General features: G+C 38.8%; 1 protein-coding gene across 20 annotated transcripts in view; it reads right to left on the bottom strand.

Moving 5' to 3' along the window:
- Window positions 1-26327, bottom strand: part of CNTNAP2 (contactin associated protein 2) — a 1168055-nt gene that overhangs the window by 11152 nt on the left and 1130576 nt on the right. For all 20 annotated transcript variants that reach the window (XM_083826978.1, XM_083826989.1, XM_083826993.1 and 17 more), the window contains one exon: window positions 13909-14139. In XM_083826978.1, the coding sequence (XP_083683104.1) occupies window positions 13909-14139 (231 nt within the window). The remainder of the gene's footprint in view (window positions 1-13908; window positions 14140-26327) is intronic.

The following is a 26327-nucleotide window of genomic DNA, read 5'->3' as shown; positions in this document are numbered from 1 at the left end:
AAGGTAAATCTCATTTTGACATATACTACCAGGAATGTTACATATAAGCTATTGGAAACTATTTTTTAAACTGAACTTTTTTACTGAGTTGTGAAGTCTTTGTTAAAAACACCAACCTATAAAGGAAGATACAATTTAGATGCGCTTCAAAAATGGAAGAGTGAGAGTGATCATAGGTCTAAAACAAAGAATGGATGAAAATACTAGAAAATAGATTTGTTCAGCCTAGAACAGATACATATGTCCTAGTGCTACCTTTCAGCTTTATAGATGACTACAATTTTGAGAAAGAGCAGACGTTCTCTCATTCTTAAGACCAGTCCTGTTTTTACATAAATATGAACTAGAGTATCAATCAGAACAACTAGACCTGGTGATCACAAGGTATGTAAAATCCCCAGCAGTCAAGACATTGATTAAAGGTAGAAGTGAGAGAACAAAATAAAAGCAACTATGCTAACTATCATTCTCTCTAGATCAGATGCCCTTGTACTTATGCGTGACCTCAACTTGCCAGGTGTAAACTCCGAGCACAACACAGCTGATACAGTTGACTGGAAGCTGGCAAATGTCATTCCAATTTTCAAGAAGGGCAAGAAAGAAAACCTTGGTAATTACAGGCCTGTCAGTCTCACTTCAGTGCCTGGTGAAATTATGGAGAAAATGATTCCGGGAGTTACTGAAAAACACCTGAAGGACAATGAGGTCATTGGTAGCAGCCAACATGGGCTCATGAAGGAAAAGTCACAACAAATGACAAATGTGTTCTCACATGACTGGAGTGCTGGAATGGAGCAAGCTCTTTAGGAAGGACAGGCAGGGGAGAAAAGGAGGGAGCGTCGCCTTCTATGTCAATGAGCAGCTGGAGTTCATGGAGATCTGCCTGGGGATGGACAGAGAGCCTATGGGTTAGGATTAATGGGAGGGCAAGGGACAGGGGACAAAATAGTGGGGGTCTGCTACAGGCCACCTGATCAGGAAGAACAAGCAGATGAGGCTCTTTACAGACAGATAGAAGCCGCCTCTTGATCACAAGCCCTCATCCTCATGAAGGACTTCAACCATGCTGATACCTGTTGGAGGGACAGCACAGCAGCGCATAGGCAATCCAGGAGGTTCCTGGAATGCATGGATGACAAATTCCTTCTCCAAGTGACAGAGTAGCCAACGATGAGAGGTGCTGTGCTGGACCTCATTCTCACCAACAAGGAGGGGCTGGTGGGAAACATGAAGGTCAACGGCAGCCTTAGCTACAGTGACCATGAAATAGTGCAGCTCAAGATCTTGAAGACAGTGAGAAGGGAGCACAGCAAGCTCATTAGCCTGGACTTTGGGAGAGCAGACTTTGCCCTCTTCAGGGGTCTGCTTGGTAGAGTACCATGGGACAAAGCCCTGGAGGGAAGAGAAGCCCAAGAAAGCTGGTTAATATTCACAGATCACCTCCGCAAAGCTCAAGAGTGATGTATCCCAACAAAGAGGAAGTCAGGCAAAAACACCAGGAAGCCTGCATGGATGAACAAGGAATTCCTGGCCAAACAAAAGCAGAAAAAGGAGGTCTACAGAGGTTGGAAGCAAGGACAGATAGCCTGGGGGAGATACAGACATTATCCGAGCAGCCAGGGATCACGTTAGGAAAGCCAAAGCCCTTTTAGAATTCAATTTGGGCAACAAGAAAGGCTTCTACAGGTACATCAGTGATAAAAAGAAGACTAAGGAAATTGTGAGCCCTCTCCAGAAGGAAATGGAATACCTGATTACCCAGGATTTGGAGAAGGTTGAGGTACTCAACAACATTTTTGCCTCAGTCTTCACCAGCAAGAGTTCTAGCCACACAGCCCAGCTCCCGGAAGGAAAAGGCAGGGACTGGGAGAATGGTGAACTGCCCACTGTAAGACAAGATCAGATTCAAGATCTAAGGATCTTCATCTAAGGAACCTAAAGGTGCACAAGTCCATGGGACCTGATGAGATGCATCCAAAGGCCCTGAGGGAACTGGCAGATATAGTTGCTAAGCCACTGTCCATCCTATTTGAGGAGTTGTGGCAGAGTGGTGAAGTTCCTAGTGACTGAGGAGGGGAAACATAACCCCTATTTCTAAAAAGCAAAAAAAGAAAGACCCAGGGAACTACAGGCCAGTCAGTCTCAGCTCTGTGCCTGGCAGGATCATGAACCAGATCCTCCAAGAAACTATGCACATGGAAAATAAGGCAGTGACTGGTGACAGCCAACATGGCTTCACTAAGGGCAGATCATGCCTTACAGGTGGCCTTCTATGATGGGTTTACAGCATTGATGCATAGGTGAAGACAACTGACATCATCTACTTGGACTTGTGCAAAGCATTTGACACTGTCCCGCATGATATCCTTGTCTCTAATTTGGAGAGACACGGATTTGACAGATGGACCACGCAGTGGGTAAGGAACTGACTACACTCAAAGAGTTATGGTGAACAGCTCAATGTCCAGGTGGAGATCAGTGCTGAGCGGAGTTACTCAGGGGTTAGTGGTGGGTATGGCTCTATTTAACATCTTTGTTGGTGACATGGACAGTGGGATTGAGTTCACCCTCATCAAGTTTTCTGATGTCACCAAGCGATCAACATGCTGGAGGGAAGGGATGTCAACCAGACAGGTTTGAGAGGTGGGCCTGTGCAAACCTCATGAAATTCAACAAGGCCAACTGCAGGGTTCTGCACCTGGGCTGGGGCAATCCCAAGCACACAGGCTGGGTGGAGAACGGATTGAGAGCAGTCCTGAGGAGAAGAACCTGGAGGTGTTGGTTAACAAGAAGCTGAACATGAGCCAGCACTGTGTGCTTGCAACCCAGAAGGCCACCCATACCCTGGGCTGCATCAAAAGATGCATGACCAGCAGGTCAAGGGATGTGATTGTCCCCCTCTACTCTGCTCTCATGAGACCCCACCTTGAGTACTGTGTTCAGCTCTGGGGCCCCCAGCACAAGAAGGACACGGGAGTATTAGAACGAGTCCAGAGGAGGGCCACGAAGATGATCAGAGGGCTGGAGCACCTCTCCTATGAAGACAGGCTGAGGGAGTTGTGGTTGCTCAGCCTGGAGAAGACAAGGCACTAGGGATACCTCACTGTGGCCTTCTGGTACCTAAACGGGGCCTACAGGAAAGCTGGGGAGGGACACTTTGTCAGGGAGTGTACTGATAGGACAAGGGTGAATGGATTTAAACTAGAGGAGGGATTTGGATTAGATATTAGGAAGAAATTCTTTACTATGAGTGTGGTGAGGCACTGGAACAGGTTGTCCAGAGAAGCTGTGGATGCCCCATCCCTGGAAGTGTTGAAGGCAAGGCTGGATGGGGGATTTGGGCAATCTGGTCCAGTGGGAGGTGTCCATGCCCATGGCAGGGCGGTTGGAATTAGATGATCTTTAAGGTCCCTTCCAACCCAAACCATTCCATGGTTCTATGAAAAGGTTCTTCACCAAGAGATTGGTTGGGCACGGGAATAGGGAAGAGGTCATGGCACCAAGCCTACCAGAGTTCAAGAAGCATTTTGACCATGCTCTCGGACGTATGGTTTGATTTTTTGTGTGGTCCTGTGTGAACCAGGAGTTGGACCCCATGATCCTTGTGGTCTCTTCCAATTCAGGATATTCTATGACTTTATAATTCTATTATCATTCCTTCTTCCTAATTCTATTTTACATCCAGGTATTTAGGAATTGACAAGAGATAGCAAACACTCACTGACACTTTAGGATTTTGGGAAAGCATTTGAGACTAGATCCATTCATTAATATATATCCACAAAACCATAACACAGAGGAAAACTAAAATAAGCTCTCTGGCTAGGGCTTGTTAAATTATATCAACTCTGCCAGTCAGGTGAGACTGTACTATTACGGTTTCAAATGACAGAGTGCTATTTATTACAGACTGCAAGTACATAAACAACTTCATTAATTGCTTGACTCGTTATTGTAGAAACTAATGTACAGTCAGTTTCATTCTCCTTCCCAAAGGGAGTAGATTACAAGAGGAACTCAAAGCACATACACATGAATGACTGAGCAGGAGTCAACAATTCTATTACACAGTCCTTCATCAAAGGTGTACAACACAACATACAGACTTCAGTTGCTCCATCTAGGTTGTCCCATTGCCTACACCCTCCCCATTCTTGGCCTAAGCACAAGGCTATAAAGAGCTCCCAAGACAAGTGAAATACAGCAATTCAGAAAAAGAAGAAAAAAATCTCAATCAATACTAAAAATATTGTCTTTATATGTCTTTATATACTACTTCTCCAAGCTGAAAACAGAGAAAGGAGGGAGAAGACCCTTGTTTCTCTAGGGATTTGACAGAAGATTCTGAGGGAGGAATGTTTAACATTAAGTAAATTCTGCTAATGGAGTTTAAAGTCTCACTGACATCAGTGTAAGTATAGAACAGAGAAGCGACATTATTTTTAATATTAAACACTACTTTTTTTTTTAAAGTCCACACTCACCTACCCACAAAATATTTAAAATATATTATTAATCATATTGTTTGTAGAAGTTCACTGTTGTATTAGCATGCTATACAAGGATCAGTCATTACTCTGAATTTTTAGTGATGCCTTATCTGTAATGTTAGAGGGTTACAAGTGTATCCTTAATATGAATCATTCTTCTGTCTTTATAGAAATGGGAATCTTCACGTTCACAGATTGTTAACAATTAACATTTTTTTTTTCATTTAAGTTACAGAGTACTAAAAGAGTACACCCACACAGGTGTACGCATGCAGCTTAGAGCAAAAAAGAAAATAAATAGGGCTTTTCACTTTAAAACTACAATCACTCTGTCTCTGTGTCCAACAGTGTAAGTTATTTGGAATACAAAATTCCCAACACTGGATCAAAATCCACTAATTTCTTCAATCCTCTGCAACCTTGCAGGGTGGGGAAGAGGGAGGGCAGGGACAGGGTGAGAGGGAAGGAGAACAAGACCAGAAAAACATTCACAAACAACAAAAAAACCCTCTAACATAGTAGTGTTATTTGAACTGATTATTTAAACCTATCTATGTTAGATATTTTCTGCTAGGTGAAAAACATTTTGAAAGGTTTCATTTTTGTAAGAGTTTTTCACTGAATCTTTAGTGTTTTGAATACCAGTTACACAGGTCAGTTCTAATGAACGACATATTCACAAAATAGCTGAGGTTAGAATTCACAAAATAGCTGAGGTTAGAAGGGACCTCTGGAAGACATCTTGTCCAATCATCATGCTGAAGCAGTCGCATGAGAGACAGACATGCACAGAGACTATGGAAAACGTAAGTTTTTCTACTCAAAATCTGTGTTTTAACTTGTTGAAATCTCTCCAATCATGCCATTATTCCAATGTCAAATAAGCATAAATTAAAAAAAATAAATCTGTAATGATGACTTAACAGAAACATTGTCCTTTGAACAGCTCTTTTGTGTACAAAAGTCTGAGACAGTGTGGGAAAGTAATTAAGGATTACAGAAGAACGAATAGTTGGATGTTTCTGTTAAAAAGTCATGAACTTTGGAATGAACGATAGAAATGCAAACAATGAACAATGACAGCATTCGGGGAAAATTCAGTGAACACTCTGTGGTCAATGAACTGCTACAATGCAAATTCCCACCACTAGATTTCAGAGTCAATTTCACAATCAGTCAAGATCATGGCTTCCCAGTCAAGAGTTTTATCAACCTTCTAATTCCATATTGCAGGCAAACTTTGCTGTCCGTACTCTTAAGCAGAGGAGGAAATGGAGTTTTATGAAGAATGGTTTGCTCTGAGAGGGCAGTACAATATTCTTTATTTTGGTATTAAAAAGCAAATTTCCTGGCAAAGGTACAGAAAAGCTTGTGCCTTATTAGGAGATTCATCCTTGCAGTTTATACTCCCTCAGATCAAGCCTGGATGAAATACCAAACACGGAGTACATTCCTTCACTGGGATGGGTTAGACAATTCCCTTGATTATCCCTTTGTATGGTACTTTTATGAGACTTTCCTACTTTCTTTTGCACACAAGGTAGTAATTGTACAAAGCAGTGGGAAGGCAAAACACCTTCTACATTTAATAACTAGTACCTGTATACTGCAGAATTTTCTTCTTTATTTTAAAATAAGACAGCAGATAGTTAAGATCACTTTTGGAACACTTATCTGAAATTTGAACTTCACCAAGTCCTGTTCCAGATGTATTATTTTGAACACTTTCTGTGTCAAATTCCCAGTTGATTTGCAGCACATCAGAGCACCCCCATTCATCAAAGACATAAACTCATCTGTCTTTTAATACCTGGTAGTAACATCTGTTCAACACTGGGTCTCACTATGACTCCAGACAAGAACTACTAGCGTATTACTAATGCCAACCTAAGCTATCACTTTCATGAAAATTTTATGAACAGGGCTTACATTTCACCTGTTAAGGAAGACAAGCAAAAGCTTCCTTTTATAATTAACGTAGATTATGAAACACTTCGGTGCTCTCAAAGGAACAGTAGAGTTAAGTGCTGATCAAAGCCTAGCTCTATATAGATAATCACTGATAATGGACTCACAGGGAATATTTGAATGAAACAAAATACAAAACTAAAATAGCCAGCCCAATGAACAAGAGGAACAAAGAACTAACCTTAAGTAAAGAAAGATTCATCCTTATGGCAAGAGCAAATAACACGATGGATCTGTTTTTCCTGTAGCACATTAAACAATAAATGTAGCAATTGATACTAACCTTGATAGATTGTGTTTGCTGACTCAGATATTGTGTATTATCACTTTAAAAGTTGCAGTTATTCATTCTTCTGTGATAGAAAAGGCTGTGATACTGTTTTCATGGGTACTGGTGGGGAGGGGTGGGACTGCCTTTTTACTACATGTTTGTAAAACAAAGAAGCTCTCCTCTCACTCAGTTCCCCACATCTGTAAATTTATGACAGTGAAAAAAATTAGAAAAAAAAAAAGAGCTGGACTCTATTAAGGTCATTGGAAGAAAAGTGTTCACACTGCCAGGATATGAACTACAAGATCAGGTTTTTCACTTTTAGCATTCACACACTTCTGGAAAAAAAGAAAGGTTGGACTGGGGATGAGGAACTGGTCAGAATACACAGTCTGAATCTAAAATAAACTTTGATAGCAGTAATGAGCTGACCATAGTCTAACCTCTAACACAGGAAGTAAAGTGCTTTTCAGCCTAAGGAAAGGAAAAAGAAGGCAGTTACATGAAGTGCTCAGGTATATAAATGCTTTTTTCCCCCCCTTTTTCCCCCTCATTTATGTTATTACTATGTTCCTAGTTAATGTTAGTACTTGTGGAAAAAATACAGTCTTTGCAGAGGATGGAAAGCATTCTCTTCTTAATATTGCTACCTTATTGTCTTAATGTCAGATAGCAGCATTAACATGCAAATCACTGCTTATGAAAGATCTACAATGCTGGTCTCTCAATGAATGCCAGCTTGGCAGTTTGTCAGCTGCCTGATACGCTAGACGAAGTGTCAGAAACTTCACACTGAAATGATGTATTTTTAAAGATAAGAGAAAGCTTCACATAATGGTGTGAAGGAACTACATGAGACTGAAGAAGGCATTTTTATTCCCAATCAATAGAGTTTTACAGCAATTCAAGCACCATAATTAAGCCATTTAAGGAGGAAGCACTGATTGTGCCAAATTTCAGACATGCTCTTCCTAGTTAGCTGCTTGACTGAGAAGACAAAAATAGAAACTGTTGCATCTCAATGTTTACCATGTAACCTTGCCTGCAAAAAACACTCCGGGCTTAGAAACTGAGGTATGAGTTTCTGTTAGACTTAATCCCTGGCTCTCTGAAAAAATGATAATTTACTGTTTGTAAACAAATCAGGTAAAGGCCATGTATTTCTGAGACAATATCCAGGGAGAACTGGGGATGAATGCTGGTCATTCTTTGCAGAGAAAATGTGGTTACAGAAATGTACTGAAATCTGACGGGAAAAATCTGTTGGTCTCCAGAGAAGATTGCAAATGCTTCTTCCATCTCTCGTATAGGAAGTATAAATATAAAACTAGCTTACTGGCAGACAAAGAGCCTCCCAATGTTTACATGCTGGCTATGTTAATTAAAAAACAACACCTTTAATCATTGAAAATTTCAAAGAGAGAATCTGGCATCATTCTCTGATCGCAGTACAGATAACTAATCCTGTATGCTATGCTCGAAAAAGGAAGAGCATCATTTTATTCTAGCAACTGCCTTCACATCCATTTCTAATTTTGCTAGCACGTAGAGTTTAGATGTGTAAGGCAAACAAAACACAAACAAAAGCAATGCGCCTCTTTCTTCTTTCGTCCCCCCCTCCTCCCCACTTGTTTGCCCCTTGCAGGAAGCACAGAGAAAGGAATCTGCTCTCCTGTTGTCCTTGGAGGAGAGAATGAGTGTTGATTCACATTACCATTGATTTTAATCCTTTTGCTGTTGAATTCACTGATGCGTACAGGACATTAAGCTCAGGATGTGCTATCAATATTCCATCAATGTCCACAGCCAAGAAAAGACCCTTTTGTTCACTTGTCCATAACCTAAGACAGTTTTGAGGTCTGAATTGCCTCCTGCCCCAGCAAGTAACACTTCTGTCCTTTCTTCCCACTGTGAATTCATTGACAAAGGCGAGAGTTATTTCCCATCTTTGTAGCCACATCCATGCCAGTGCACTTCTGACACAGCTTCTCCTCAAAAACCATCACTGTGCCCTCTGACACATGGGCACCTAGTGGTCAGAGCACAGCATGGGGACCTAACTAATGATGCCCGGACCAGGAGGGTGACCTTCAGCGCTGTCACCAGTATCACCACTGACACTTTCTTAGCCCAGAAAATGCCTGTTATCTTTTGCTGAGCAAAGATAATCCGTTTGCCTATTAGGTGAGCATGGATCATATGGCCTGCATTCAGACCTCCCATTCTCTTCTCGTGTCACCACTTGTTAAAGGAAGAAGGATGAATTTGTAACAAAAAGGGAGTAATCATCAGGCAGCCATTTTGACCTTAATGACAACAGTGCATGCCTTCATACAATGGTTTTGCCAGACATGCTCAATATACATTTCAAAGCAGCTGTTAATTCTTTTCTTGATGTCAATCTGTTAATTCTTAAAAGGCAAGGCCTTTCACCTTCTACAAAAACAGTGAAGAGCTTTTAGGGTTTAGATCCATTGTCAGAAAAAAAATCACACTACTTGAAAAAACACTGCACATTCAATCCTGCTCGATTTAATTTTTAAAAATGATGCTGAAGCAAATGTGGGTTTAATTAAATCCTGTATTAAATACTCTAGATGCCATTTTGTTCATACCGAGAGAATAAATGCACCTCGCAGCCACGTAGTATGATGGCAGCTTAGAGGTGCTAAAGCATGGTCTTTAAACTCTTCTGTGTATCCCATCTTTTCTGGTATGTCATACTTTTAAAAAAATTAAATTCGAAATAAGGTAGTTTGGCAAGTAGGAACACCTTTTACCTAAAATGGAGAGGTACATACATGTAGTAGGTTTGCTGTATCTTTTATATAAAGAAGAAAAGTTTGGAAGTGAAACTTCATTAGTACATTGCAGAATCTTTGTGTTGTGCAATGTACTTTTATGTTCTGCAAAAATACCCACAAACTGAACAACCCCACCCCAGTAATATGAATCTTCCAATTTTGTGTACAAGGCTTTTTAGGTTTGGGAGTTTGTTTACTACAAAATTACAAAAATCTTTTGTGGCTTTTGTTGCTTCCCTAGACAGAGCGAAGTATCATTTCTCAGTGACATACACTTTGGCTAATCTTAATTGAGAGATAATAAAAACCATAAAACTTACTAACTTTTTAACATATGCTACAGTAATAGATATTAAAATGTATGCTAATATAATTAAATAAATACAATTTTAACATTTGTTTTGAAATACATGCCAGACAGGCAGTTCACTGCCTTTAGACAATATGCACAGGTGGACATATTTTAAATAATGTGGTCATTGATCAAACTCTTTTTTGCCTCCTTCCTACACTCCTTTTGATGTAACCAAGGCAAATTCAATTGTCTCACATGAACTGAGATAATACAGATGGGAGGAAAACACAGGAAAGGAACTATATTGATGACCTGCTTGGTTTTGATTATTGTCTTTTTTTTTTTTTAAACCACTAAAGTCGCATTTTAAATCACCAAAGTCACATTCTAGAAAAGAACGACTTGTTGAATTTCTGCACTTCATCGCCACCAAAAACGGATCACCATAGCAACAGGAAAAGACTATGCATTATAGAAATACTCACAAGCTGAACAAGATAATGGTTTATGATAATGTTGCAGTAGGATGGCAAAATGCCAGGCAGGAGTGGGGAGGGAGGGAAGTGGCATTTTTGCAACAACAACAAAAAAAAAAATAAAAGAACTGATATTGTAAATTTGAAATATATGTGAATTCAAGACTAATAGCAAGTGCAAAACAGTGAATCTAGACACTGTATGGCCCATTTATCTGGGGAGCAAATCAATAAGCTTTCTTACTGACAAAAACTTAACTCTAAGGGTCAATTGCAAGTGACTGATATGTGTCTTTATGATTTCCCCCCTTTATGTTAGGGCATCCACAGTGTTTCGCAGCTAGAAGGAGGTGTCCATGTGGTAAGTACATAAAAGAGTTTAAGGCGAATATTTCATGTAGGTCACTCATCAGGCAGAACCTGCTTGGCATCTGGTAACTATCCATAAGGTCTGATCCATTATTGCAGTTTGGAGGTGAAAGGGCCATTGTATTTGCCTTTGGGGGTACCTGTCCTATTTAGACACATATCTTTGACTCTCTTCTTCACTGTGTTTCAATTTTCAAAGTTCTATTTCATGGTATTTGACAAGCAAAGGTATAAATCCACACTTAATTCAAAATATGAATCAGGATAAGTGCACAGCTTATCACCAAATAAGACCCATACCATCTATACCATTTAATACTTGCCAAATAATTTTTCTCATTTTCTCTTTTCACTACTAATCACCTGTTCTCAACTCTTATGTTTTATTAAGATCTATTTAAAATTAAATGGATTACATGCTGCTTTCAAATGATTACTCTTTGCTTTGTGGCAGAGTGAGCGTGAACATCTTGTGCCTTTTGCTCTGGCACCACAAGTGTTTCTGTGAGTCTCCAAAGAGGTTCTTCCCTTTGCCCCTTCAGCCAGTTTAGTGAAGGAATAAATTCACAAAAACTGTAAAACTGTTTAAAAGTTTTCTAGCAGGTATTGTGAAACATAAAAAAAAAATAGCGCGAACTGCCGATTTGCTAATGCAAAGCGACACTGTAAACACTTTAATTTACCAGACACCATCATCTACGTTTAACTTAATGCAGTCTACAGTATATATTTTTCCTGAAGCTGAAACAGAGCCAGCTGTGTCAGACCACCAGAGATAATTTTACAAAGCCTGAGTTGTTCTTATCTGACATCACCAAATGAGTTGCTGTGATACCTCCTCTTTGTATCACAGATATTTCACCAAGAGCGAATGTCTGGAATTGTTCACACACAGCTGAATGTCCTTTCACTCCTGCCCCAGTGAAACACCACTCCCATAACACACCATAACTGACTTGACATCACTGTGTTCTTTAGTTTATGGCAGTTCTTTACAAGCAGTCTTTACAAGCAGTCAAAGCAATATGGTATTTTCCCTCTATTGCTGCTGAACACTGGAGAGGACAAGAGGAGGAATCCCTGGATCCCAGTTTTACTGAAGCTTCTCATCACCAGAAGTGAAGGTTGGCCATCATATTCTGGATGCTCAAGACTGAAACAGTCAAGTCCCACTATTGCAATAAGATAGTTTTTTTTTTACTGGACTGAAGTTAACAGACCACTTGAGCCAAGCTAACTGCATATTGCATTTTCCTTGATATCCTTCATGATGGCTACATCACTTGAGTACTGCAACTAATCAAGAAGAAATTTATAATTTAGAAATGTATTTTTAATCTGTCAGATCAAAGCTGAATTGACTCAGCAAAGGTTTCCAATACAATACCAAATGAATACAAGGTCAAGCATAGCAGCACACAACAAGGACAAACAGAACCTCCTCTTTTTTAACACCAGGCGCTATTAGGAACAGTTCAGCTATGCTGAGTAAATCCAGACAATATTTTATTAGCTTGCAGTCAAATTATCTGTAAGAAAAAGAAACCAACCAAAATTAACAACCAAACCACATAAACTGTGTAAGACTCACTGCAGCAGTTCATCCTTGAGAAGTTTATGGCACATTTTTGAAAGACATGAGTCAGTGAGGTATCCTCCAGGTAATGTGCTCTTATAGAAACAGAAGCATAGAACATAACCTTTGCATAGAAACTGACTTAATAATTTCAGAGAATAAATGGACTACTCAGATTTGTGATGAAAAAAATCAAGTAGGAGATTGCATGTTACAAATGGGGAAGAGATGCACTGAAGTCTTACGAAGGTGTGGTAGCATGGAGGGAATTAAAGGTTTTAGAATACGATACTGCCTGCATCTGTGTTTGGGACCCTCAGACCCAGAATATATCCCTCTCCTTAGAAACCTCTGTCCTACTTCTCTATTGAAGAAGAGCTGAAAAGAAAGGCTACAAAGAATTGCTTGAGATTTTGAGAAAAAAATGACAAAGATATGACCTTGGCACATGCTTCTAAGGAAAACAGGAACCTGTCCTCTCTCACATCAAAACTGACAGCTAGATGGATCCCCAAACACAACAGGCAACCACTGTCAAGCCATCAGCTTGCCCAGATGCGTTCTAATTTACACCTGTATAAGTGAGGCCAAAATATGAGACAAGTGTCAATGTACCCCTGAATATGAATTTAAAGGGAGCAGATTTTTTTAAAAAATGACATCCATGCAGCAAGAAAAAATAAGCAAAAAACCCCTCTAAAGTAAGTTATAATATACACTTTCAAAGACTGCCAGTCATAAAGCAGGATAAGATTGCTGGGATCAGCAAATTGTTTTGGCTTTCCAGCGTTTCCAGCACGAGAAGAATGCAATCATGACTAATGGGATTTTCCATTAAACATAGCCTAAGGAAAACAGACATTTCAGAAAACAAATCAGCACTTTATAAACACATTTATGCCTAAAATTAGATTTACTTTTTTTTGTATGAAGCTGACTACAATATACTCACTTGTTAGCAATTCAGCAGAAGAAATTCTACCATGCATTATTTATCTATACTAGCAATGTCCTGCTTACTGTGTATCCAATACTACAAAGTGCTATTATAGCAGCAAGTGCAAAACTCAAGAATCAAACAGTGTAAGACTTACAGAAAAGAAAAGTAAAGCTGAATACTTCAGTGTTATAACTCTGATTATATCTAAAGTTTCCTGTAGTGTTTTGAGCCCAGGCTCTTCTACTTATAATTAAGAATGCAACATACAGGATGAAAAGCAGTACAAACCTGAAACTGAAGTTTTGTTCAACCTATTAAAAATGTAGAGGTGGCACATATATTATGAATGCATGTAAAACGCAAATGCGTAATGAACACAGGACACTAATCTGCATTACTGAACTCTAATCTAGAGGTACTGAACTCTAATCTAGAGGTACTAGAAAGAAGGAAACTGATAACCACTCCCACTTGCCGAAACGCTGTAATGTTCCTTCACAAATGTAACCGTGATTAAAAAAAGGCAAAGAAAATATTCTGCAGCTTCATTTAGAAGTGATCTGTGTAACTCCAGTTTTGCATTTCCTACTGTGAGTATTGCCCTCTAATCATTTATACATTATGCCTGTTCTATGCCACCTTTTCTTACAGAGGAGGGTGAATGTATTTCTTTCTCTCAACTGCCCAGCTGAGTTAACGTGGAACAAAGCCCACCTTACCTGAATCTAAGTGCCACGGGTCAGTTGCGGCCGACATTGGTGGGATTGTCAGTGGAGATGCTCCGCAGTTGGATTCCACCAGTTCCCCTTGAATGTGGACGTGAGAGGAGGCGTTGGTAGGTCTCAAAGCTGCTTTTAGCGGAGCAATCTGGTTGAACTGTACTCTTGATAGGCAGCCAGTGAATCCTGGTGTGTTGTATTTATATATATCTTGGTCAATCTTCCCAATTTCTACAGGAAATCAAGAAAAATAAATCACTGCTTTGGAAAGCACAGTCTTAACACCCAGTTCCCAGAGCTCAGTTCCGAAGTCTCTGTTTCAGGAGACTGAAGACTGAGAACATTTCAGACCCTACTTCTTTCTATTTCATTACAGATTAAAGAGGGAAACCTTCAGGCCTTGATGTGACTTGTTTTCACTGCTATGCTATCATTAAAACGATACCCTCACAGCAAAGAAGTGCCCTCTGAGCCTGAACCTCCTGTGCTTCAGTTTGTGCCCGTTGCCTCTCGTCCTGCTGCTGGGCACAACTGAAAAGAGACTGGCTCCAAAACACGGAGATGGCAAACTCCCCATGCTTCTGCTAAGGAGACGTGTGTGTGCTCCTGTGCGTTCCCCTCAGAGCCCATGCCAGCAGAGAGAGTTTAGAAGTCAGACATTTTGCACGTGGTGGCTGTCAGCCAGCTTGCAAGCTGGTAGCTGGGCTTCATGAGCAGACCACAGGCCTCCGCCTTTGCTAGCTGAAACAGATGCAACTCCCCAAATCTGAATAGCTTTCCTCACTTCTAAAATACCAGCTAATACAACCCCAAAATAGTAGCCATAAGCCACAGCACATGTCCTAACGACCAAGGAATCAGCGGGCCACTTGCAGCTGGTTTATTTCTAGCAGGATCTCTTGCGGTAGCTGAAGTCACTCAGTACAGTACAACAATGCAGAAACAAAACTGGCACTCTTTATCATCCAGCTGTATTAAAGAGAATATTTAGCACATCAAAACCTCACTGCAGTATCCCATGTAATATTTACATTGCAGTGAAGAATTCAGCTTAATTTCCTCCATGGTAGCAGAGAGTACATGAAAAAGGAACATGGCAGCATCATGTTTGCGCTGTACTAGAGTATTTCTACAGAGCCCTTGAGATTCTTCAAATTCCCTTTCACCAGGTTTCCATTCCCTGGGTTGGCAGGGAGGGGTGTTAAAGCCTGGCCCTTGAAGTCAATAGAAAAACTCCTACTGAGCTGAGCAAAGCAACACAATACTCAAGGGAGAGAGACTAAGAACCAGGCCCAGGCTGCTCAAAAGCATCCTTTTCAGATAGGAATAATGTTTAGGGTTTGAAGAATGGGGTTTCTAGAAAAAAAAAAAAAAAGACATATAAATTGCAAGACTGTGTCATAAAAAAAGAAAGAAAGGAAAACAGAGCTGAGACAGATGGTTCTCCTGAGAAAGGTGTGAGGAAAAAAAGTGCAACAGTTTTATCCTAAGAGATGGGGAAAGAGCTGGAAGTGAAGCACATCTGGGTTTGAGTTTTACTACCAAAAAAAATTAAAAAAGAAAAAGAAAAAGAAAAAAGAGTTATTAGAAAATGCATTACAAACCTTTTGGATTAGTCTGTGTTCAGCTCTAACCAAATGAGGACCAATTATATGCTCCAGGCAATGAGGTCTGGGCTGCTGACTGGGCATCCTAAAAACTCCATATGTGACAGTGCTATTTCTACGTGTACTAAGGATTTTGCATAAGAGATATGTACAAGGAGTTTCAAGGTGATAAACCAGAGTATTTCCAGCCAAGCTTTTTTGGGGATTTACATATTAAATGTGAAGTGGGGGAAGGCTGGTGAAAAACGGACAAATCCTGAGCACACTTAAAACAGCTTCTTGATTTTCACACAAAATAAAATTGCACCTTTTCTGTTGTGGCAACCAATTCAGAATGATAAACATGCAACATTTAAGTCCTCACCTAGCATCAGGACACAAAAGGAAGTCACATAATCTGATGATTACTAGCATTAGCTCCTTATATGATCCACAGTACAAGAACTGATCTGTTCTACTCCTCCCATTTTCCCTTTCCCTTCTCATCTGAGAACATCTTCCTCTCTCTGCCAGTGCTTATCAATATTTAGCCTGTATCAATATTACATCCACGTTCCACAAACTGTCAGTGAGCAGTGGCTGTCACCTGTGACAAAGTGGAAACATTCTCAGGACTCATCTAGAGACTAGCTTAGATTCATTAACATCATTGTATGCCACTTGAGTCTTTCACTCAGCCCTCCTTTGAGAAAGTTGCCCGACTGAATAATTAAACATTGTCTTCAAAAATTTAATACTAAGTAAGAAAACTCATACATACACACAGATTTTCCATATTTAATAGTCAAATTGTTTGAAAGTCGGTATCACTCAGACAGGATTCATACCTGACCACAATATTCGCTGTCTCTTATTTCAATAAAATATTCATGGTATATTCAGTGAATAGTTGTAATTTTGAGTAATGCTTATAATCTAAGGAACAGTTAGAAGAACATTTTTCTCCTTAAACACTGTAACTGTTTATTTACAGAGTCTGTGGAACTTCATGCAGCAATGTTAATAGCCTCCCATTTACAATCCTGAATGACAAGAGTAAAAATCCATAAACATGGTTGCACTACTTTAGCAGCTTCAGCACCATTTTTATCTATACTCTGTGAATAATAAGTGATGGATACTAGATCCTGAAAGAATTAAAGAAAAAAAAACACCACATAAAAAACCTATCAAGGCACCTTGCTAAAGACCTGCATTTTTGTTTAAAACATTTCACAAATGACAGTTGTGCAAGTCACCCCATGTAAATTTACAATCGGCTCACATCACATCAGTGCTAAACAAGATGGATCGAGTTCTGTAACTGTGAACATGCTCCTCCATGCACATCCCCATGAGGCTCTGCACACAGATATTCTGATGTTAGGCCATTATACTTTGCCTCCCTGTGTATTTCAGCCTCCTGTAAACCCATCCCTGGAGAGTGTAATGATTATATAATGAAATATGTCTTTGTTGTCATGACTAAAATTCAATTTTCTCCCTATAACAAAGGGGAGAGCAAAAAAGATGACAGTCATATTATTTAAAGGGAAATGTACAATGCAACTACTTTCCATTGTTCTTATTTTCAGCGCACGATATTGTATAAATTAATATTGTAGCATATAGTATTACTATTAGCAATTGGCGATATTAATATTATTGCTTTCAGATCTAACACAGCAATCTTCTGCTGGCACCCCATCCACAAGCATTTCTGTAATAAAAGACTTCTAAAAATACCATTTATCAGCCTTTTTAAACTTTATCTGTTTTCAATCATTTGCTCCCTTGACCATATAACCTTCTGATTTGAGATGAAGGCCATGATAACCAAACGGAGACAATGCAGGCAAACCCATTCTAACACAGATGCACTATAGCATACAAATACTGAACACTGAACATTCACACGGTAACTACCTTTAAAGGTATGTAACAACTACACAGTATACTTAAATAACTCACAGCTGTTGCCACATCCTGTGTGCTATCATTCACTGAATGTATGCTTAACATCAATTACTTGTTATTTATATTTTGTTATTTCTTTAATGGCAAAAAGATTCTGGAGTTTAATCCTGTTATTGGTTTTGATTTCAGGGTTTATTTTCAACAGCTGTGGCAGAAACATACCACATAGTGATGAAAGTAATATTATTTATCAGCTGAAAATTATGTGCTACTACTGAAGAAACTCTTTTCCACCTAGGTGAAAAGATGGAAAGAAAAGCTATTTTTAAGCATGCTGATGACACAAGGCAGTAAAGTTGAAATTTATTATTCCATGAATCTACAAGAAAACAAGCAAAAATATATTGTATGGAGGAAAAAAATGTGCAAAAGTCATAAATGTGTAAGTAGCATATAGCAATATTACTCAGTGTTGTGATGCTACCTGTTTTTTAAGCCTTTTTTGTCCTTACTACAGTACATTGAGATGCAGAGTTGTGGCTCCTGCCTAGGCACTATTATAAGACAAACAAACAGTTTGGTTCAGATTATTACTGAGGTTTACCTAGTTAGCATGCACATGATGACAGAATCCACTTACAGAAGCAGACGCATGCCACATATAGTTTTTGCCTACAGTCTCTCTCCCCTTTCTACTTTCTATATCTACCAGTGAAAGATTTATAGAGTAGCTCGAAGTGCCATAGCAACTCTAATAAAACAACAGGCTATAGCACTGCTGGAGGGGGGCAGCTCTGTTTAATTCTAGCATTTATTTTTTATATGCTTCTAGCATTAACTAGAAAGACTGCAGAAAAATGACAGCCTGATTTAGCAGGAAACAAACAAACAAAACCAAAAAACAATCTAAAAAAAGTTTGGTCCTACCACCTTGAGCAGGTTTTTGATAGACAAACAGAAATGCTTTCTATATACACAAAATTCCCCATGTGAGGATCCTAGAATGATTCACACACAGACAAGGCTCTGCAGCACAAAGAAAGATGATCCAGGACAGTACCGTGCCATACCATTACAGCCACTTTACATGGGGAAAGATGGCCTTGGACTGTAACACTGACCCTGGAAAGAGGGAGGGGAGAGAGATTCAGCCATGAGGATAGAGAGAAGCACCCTCATTGCAATGTTACAAAAACTGTTTTTACTAAACATATGTCCTGAATGTCTCTTCTATACTAGCTGATCAGTATTTTTTTTTTCTTTATAGGACTCTGAAATGCAGATCGATACAGTTATAAAAAATTCTAAATCTTGCACAATGTTCAATACACACAGAGAGGATCCAAACATCTATTCATAGTGAATTACCTTCCATTAGGAAGGAAATGTAACAGAACTTGAGGTACTTGAAGTTCATAGTTACGTACAACAATGCACATAACAAATAACCTATTATGAATTCCCTTGGAGTTTTCTAGTGATGCTCTTCACAGCAGAAAGAGGGCATACCTAAGCATATTTCTAGCATGACGAAGCTCTCAGTAAACGTTATAGCCATCTACTTCTTTCTTATTTGACAATGGGAAAACTCTGCCCAGAGTACCCCATAGTGGGGCAGGGACGAGAAAAACATGATATACTGGAGTGATTTGATTGTGGCAGAAGGTGCCTTTTAAACAAGAGTCTCAGCAGCCCTACTAAAGATCCCTCAGCCCAACGACTATTTCTTCCACATTTTAAACAAGACACCATTTGAGTTTTGCTTAGAAAATGGTGAAAAAATCAGCCATTTGGATTTAGGACAACCACCTATTTATGCTGAGAAACACAACAAAATAACAAGCTGGAAATAAAGTAGCCATACCAATAGCAGGAGAAGCACAGCTTTGACACAGAGTGGTATTTCTGGCTGAACTACCAGAATGCTTTCCTATTTCGCTTAAGATTAAGCATCCACTCAGCAGATAGACAGAAGGTAATCCATTATAAATCTCTATAACCCTTCAGCTAGCTCTACTAAAATGAACCTAAATTATCTCCATGTAATATTATAATAGACTGCACAGGTGAATTGTTGATTCAATTAAATGAATTACTAATTGTTTTTGGGTCAACCTTAGCAATAGATTTTTCTAAAGCGCCATGTGTTCTCTTGTCCCCTGTACTCAGAAAGATATCTTGTTACATTACCCACTGCAAAAAGAGCAGCCCAGTAGGCACCTTAAACATCTCTGTGTTACTGCATCAGGCTCCACATAATGGAGTGCAGTTTAAACTCCACTGAAAGGAAGCTATTGATTTCAAGAAGTCACAGTGTACTTAGATTACTAAATCGTTTTCTCTTATTTGCAGTATTTGCCTAAATGGAGTGGTTTAATGCAACATCGAACCCTGGCACATGCTGATACTTGAGGACTGTCATGGACAGAGAGAGAGAGAGAGAGAGAGAGAGAATAAATAAATTGACTTGAATCGCACACAGCACAAAATTAAGGGAGAACCTATCTGGGTCATCATATATCCACAAGACTGAAACCACGGGGTGAAAAAGTCCACATCAGGAACAACTATTGTACACCCAGCAAGGTGGATAACACCAGACAAAGGGAAAACTATGTTCTGACACATCACCTAGCTCTTCTAATGAATGTCCTCCAGTGTGAAGCCCAAGCACCTGTTTGCTTACTGGCTGTTTATATTTTCTCTGTCTTAAGATTAGTGATATCTATAAAAAAAGCATACTGATGCCACTTAACTGTGTGGATACCTTGTGTGGTATCAGATATGCTAAACACCTACAGTATGAAGCAAAGAAGCAACAGTCCCAGAATGATGTTTAATGGAGCCATAGTTGATGTAAAGCAGCAGGACACGTACAGGCATTGAACTATTTCCTGTAAAGACTTACCCTCAAAATTCCTTTGTTTTTAATTTCAATCTCTCAGTTAAAATTCAGTAATTGATACAAACCAAGTATAAAGCAGCAGGAACCTTATTTTTATCCATAACTTGAAAGACAGCTCTCTGCACTCTGAAAAGACATGCTGCTCTCTGCATGTACATACCAAGCAGGGTAAGATGCTATGTTATGGAGAACTTGTTACAGGGGTGCTAGAGACAGCAAAAGGGTGAGCAACCCTTGAGAACAGGGACTTGAGCTTCACAGGACACGACTGCAAATGGCTACCACCTGCTCATAAGCAAATTTTAAATCCACACTGCTGTTCTGTCACCCCCTCTTCTGGCATGTATTATGACTCACCATCCCCTTTGCCTTGGACCCCTAATCACATCCCTCAGTCAGATCCCTTCAGGCATACACCTGACTGCTTTGCAGACCTGACAGGTACTGCCTGCAGCATGGCCCTGTTGTTTGATGTGGTCCTTCCTTGGCTATATTAACTTTTTTTTTCTTTTTTGGTAACTTTATTTATGTCACTTATTGTAACGTTTCAGGTTTCATTTTGTAAGAAATTATAGCTTGTATGGAACAATTTTGTTTATACAATTTATGTCTAAACTGACAAATTCACTGATCATGCACTGAATATGGAGAAGATATTATCTGTGATGTATGAAGCACTCTCCCAGAAACTACTGTGCCAGCCAATAGTGTTGTGCAGTAAGCATATAGTGCTTTCACTTGCTGTCTGATATGTAATAAATGGTCTTATCCAAGGTGCACGCAAGAGAAAAATTACTTATGAAAACTTACAGCTCAGAGCAAGTTTCAGTTGCAACAGCAGCTTCATTGGCGTTGGTGTAAAAAAGGCCATTTCCTTATAAAATGATACTTTCAGCATACACTGGAAATGACTGAACCAGGTGAAAAAACACATAACATCAGAGAAGCAAAATAGGCCTGGAAGCTATGCCACTCGATGGCTCTGGAGCAGTTCCAAAACAGAGTAATAGGCAGAAGAATTATGGCTTTAAGGTCACTGCATAGTGGAGATGGTAAATCACTGATCTGAAACATACACCAATCAAAGTTCCATTATTACAGAAATAATTAAGACTACTGCTGGACTGCAGTTCTTCAGCGAAAGAAAAAAAAAGGTACTGTAAAGAGAGCTATGAAACCAAGTCATTACTTGACAGAACAGTTTCACAATGCCAGTAATAAAGAGCTTTTGAGAACATGTTGTTTTTTTTGTCTGCTATTCTGTACCTATGGTATAGTTACTGAATGTTTCAAGATTGTATATAGTATGTATGATTTCCTGGAACTTTCCATTTTAAAATTCCTTATGGAGCCGATAATGGTTATGTGCACTGCCTTTTGGTGAAAAATGAAATAACTGATGCTGCAAGGTTCTTAGTAATTGAATTGTCAAAAAACAAACAAACAAAAAACAACTAAGGCCAACACAGAACGCCAGTCTTTCAAGGGAACAAATGGTACTGATTTGCTGTATAATCTGTATAATGATAGTCACTTCAGATATTCACCTCAGACTCTCTCTGTCTCTCTTAAAAGGACCTAGAGAATTTTCCCTAATATCTAATTGGGATGGCAGTCCTTTAGATACTTCAAATGTTTCGAGATCTCAGTAAAGAAGGTATGGGTATTGGTTTTAAATTTGAAAATAAAATGAAATGCCTTTTTAAAAAATACAAAACAAAACAAAACAACAACAACAAAAACAAACACCACAAACTTCTAAAGACTTTGGAAATATTACTGATGGAGGCATAATTTGTACAGTGCATTTCCATTCATAAAACAGAAATGGGAACTATGCAAAATCAGGGCAAAAGAGAAGAAATTGCATGTTTCTAGAGATCCTTTTGATGTCAAAGAACGATACCTTCAAATGTTTCCATTCAACAAAGACCTCTTGAGTTCAGGTGGGGTCAGAAACTCAGTAGGAGGTAATAGTCTTCCTGTGTCCCACTGTGACAGTGGGACCAAAACCCACAGGCGTTGAAGGTGAAGAGGGACTTCTCCATGCATTACCCTTTATAACCAATGGTGTATATAGTCATTACATATTTTTGTGTAGCATTTTATTTCTCCTCTAGATGACTAATTTTTCTCCTTTTGTATGAGAGGTAAAAAGCTCAGATTGTTCTTAGAAGTGGGAATCCTGTATGTATGGAGAGCTAAAAAAAAGCAAACAAAAAAAAACCCAAACCCTAGACGATAGCCTGTACTGGCAGAACAGGATGCTAATATTGTTCAGTCAGGCTGTACTTCAGCCTGCAATAGTACTTCAATTGCAAACCCTCCTGAGGGCTACTAGAAATCTTTTGACTGACAAGCAAAGTACTCAATATAAAGCTTAACCCAAGCTTCAGAAATCAGCAGTTCCAAGGTAAAACTGCATAATAAGTATCTCACAGTTAGCTTCAAGGACAATATTTTTTTCTCTACCCTGTACTCTATCCTCTTCATGTGATGCAGGAGTAATGGGATCATGAGTGGAGGGCAGCAGAATGATGGCGACCAGGTTGTTTTATCCTCAAAAAAGATTTTCATTTTGATCTACTTTTCTCTGCAGACAGGCTCTAAAGAGCAAGAGAGTAAGTGGATGATGGGGGAAGAAGAAATTACATTGCTACAATGTCATTAAAAAAAAGTATGACACACAGTATGACTGATAAAGTAACTGAGGAATTTTTATCATCAGAGATATTAATATCAAAACCCAGAAGTTTTTATCACAGAAAAAATGATTCTCAGAATTGGTTGGTACAAAGGATTTCAGCAGAATTTATAAATCCATTATATTTTAAGCCAATGATATTTAATTTAGACAGAATCTTTCATAAGCATTAAAGAAGAATGTAAAACAAATACATAAAGGTAGCATTACTATGTAAAAGAAATACCCAATTTCGTGTATATGTTTTGTCTAAATACGTTTTTTTGTCTTATTGGGGCTAACTGTATCATAACTTAGGAAATGCCTTTGAGGCCAGGAAATAAGCAAATAAATAAATAATCAAACAAGAGTCTTGCAGTGTGGAGTCAAATGTGATGTGTCTTGGCCAAACTCCAGTGAATATAGTTATATTGTGCATTTGTTAAAAGTGTATTAAAATACTAAAACTTCAGTCTGTATATTATTTGGTGGTTTTAACTGGTACACTTCCATGACTTTTTGCAAATGCACTCAGACTAAGCTTTGTATTCCATATAACCAGCTTCAAATATCTTAATAAAACTGCAGTGTCATCAGAGTGGGTACACTGAAATCCCCTCTCTTGCTTCCCACCTCCCTCCTCTCTTTTTTATCTTACTATCTCACTTTTGTAGATGGAGGAAGAGCAAGAATAACCATCTGAAGAAGATTTATGGTATGAATCTAAAACTGAAAAATGTTTTTTCAATAAAAACATTTGTATTCTTATACCATGTATGCCTCATATTAAAAACAAAAACAAACAAACAAAAACTTTAAGAGTACAGAAGGTTAATCTAAAAAAATAAGGACCTGCAATCTGTTTGTCATGAAACTACATTAGTAAGGACATTAGTATCACCAAAAGAAAACTTCATCAGTCCCACACATTTTTTTTCTTATTTATTTAATAGAAATCTGCGACTATTATATCTACAATATTGGGTTTCAATGCAATGTAGGATATAAATAAAAACTTTTGGAGAACTGATATTTTTCAGGAGATACTTATCATGGACAAGCAATGATCTGTCTATGTAGTGGAAATCTGTTTCAGTTATCAAAGCATGAAATGGCAAGAAAATGAAAAGCAGGATGCCAGCAAGGAAATAAATACTGTAAATATGTAGGTTTTTTTTTTCTTCCAACATTTTGATTCCCTGCTTATTTCCTCATTTTGAATCAATTTTTTTCTTGGATCAAAACATCCACTTTTTGTATAGATAGTAACAGTCTATATGTACTACTGAAAGACACCATCTATTTTAACAATTGAAAAAATATCCTAGGACAGCTCAGGAAAGAAATGAAATTGATTCTTTTTAACAGAAATTTCTCTTATCTATTTTTTTCAGTATTGTATGCTTCACAACTTGAAGCTGAGTAATTTATATTTGAACTGTCTATTATGTCTCAAAGTCAGAGATGAGGTTGATCTAAGAAATACCGAAGGCTTTTGCTTCTTTTCTTTGTTACATGCATGCATGCATATGTGAATACTCTTGTATTTCCTCTGCTGGAACACACTTATGTGCAATAAATTCACATCTGAAAAATGCTGCTATTCAGTGACAATGTCAAATTATCACATCAAATTACCATAAAAATGTAACAGCAACATCAGATCAGATCAATGAGTTACTTAGTTCATTGTTCTTTCTTCAAATAAAAAGTGACTGTAGTAAGTGATTCAGAAGTAGTATAACAACATGGAAAATGATCCTCCCTGGGTATACCTTTTCAGATTCCCACAAACATTTCTGAGATGAAGGTTGCATCTTGCCTTTTATATTTAGCTTCTGGCAGAACTGTCTTCCATGAATGTGTCCAATGCTTTTGGAAGCCATTAATGTTTCTGGCCTCCACAACATCCCATGCCAGTTACTTCCACTGCTGTATTATTCACTCTGTGACAAATGATCTCTTCCAGCTAATTTTAAGGTTGCAGCCTGCTGAATTAATGAGATTTGTCAACTTCTTGTATTCTGCAAAGCACTGCAGACCTCCACCATTACAGGTTGCTCCTGTACAGTATTTTGGGTAGACCGAAAGGTCAGGTGAGCTCTCAGACTGGCAGAAGAGAAGCCTTCATGCACTTTAGTTACAGTGGCTGGGCAGAAGACCCTCCCCACCTCTAGGCAGTGGAAGCCACAGGTCCATAAAGAATGAAATGTAAAAGCATTATACCATGATCTGGGGACTAAAAACTCTCCCCAGGTTCTACAAATACACTGGAGATGAAAGAAAGAGGTGTGGCTTGATACTGTTGGGAAAAAAAGCTCAACAAATTTCTTTCCATGAGAACCAGTAAAGAAGCATACTTCCTTTTCCACTCCTGCCAATCTCAGGTATAACACATACCCTATATAGGGTATAACCAGACCCTTATTGCTTTTCAGATCAATTGTAGAATATTACATCAGGCATCCTCAGTGTGCCTATCTTTGCAGTTTCTACAATTTGCTCATCCACAGCCTTACTCAGGAGTTAACGACAATAGGTGGCATAGACATTTTGACAAAAATGATACAGAGCTAGGTGTATGGAAGGATGATGGAAGAACAGGAGCAGACAACATGCAAGCACTAACCCTATGACAACCTTTGCATCTCATTAGATAGTGTAAACTGAACATTTCCAGCTGGCCTAAAGCAAACTGTGCACTACCAACATGTTTTATTATTTCATGCAGGCACAGACGTAATTCAGGAATAGTGTTGGAGGGCACAATGCCATTTGCAGCATAATGGCTTTGTTAACAAGCTGCAGCAAGTGCCCCCACCCAAATACTGAAACCGAGCTTTGGATGTTTTTAATCTCAAACCTGAGGGATTCTTTGGAGGAAAAGGGAAACCTCTGATTAAACCACAATAAAAATAAATATATATATAAAAAGAATTATACCACTAGAATTATAGCAAGCATATATGCTTGCTCTACTGCAGATACATTAAAACAACACATTAAGTTAGTTCAAGATGCTATACTGACACCAAATCCTGTAATTTGCTTTTTTCTTAAACCTGTTATTAGATTAGGCTTCAAACATTCAGCTTCACATCAGCAGGACATGTCCAACAGGACTTCTTATTAACTTGCTTCTTTACAACCGGCTGGTATAAAAATAAACAAAAACTTACAGGTGGGTTGAAGTGTCAGCCTCAGAAGATGATCTCAAGCAGATTTGCCCTTCTTCCCTTTGAGATGCATCCCAACCCGCCCGATTAAACTGAACCCCACACACAGATAAAGCACGTACAAGAAATAAGAAAAAAAAAAAAAAGAATTA

Source organism: Anser anser (assembly GCF_964211835.1).
Source record: "Anser anser genome assembly, chromosome: 2".
Classification (NCBI taxonomy): domain Eukaryota; kingdom Metazoa; phylum Chordata; class Aves; order Anseriformes; family Anatidae; genus Anser; species Anser anser.
This window is presented reverse-complemented; position numbering and strand designations above follow the sequence as displayed.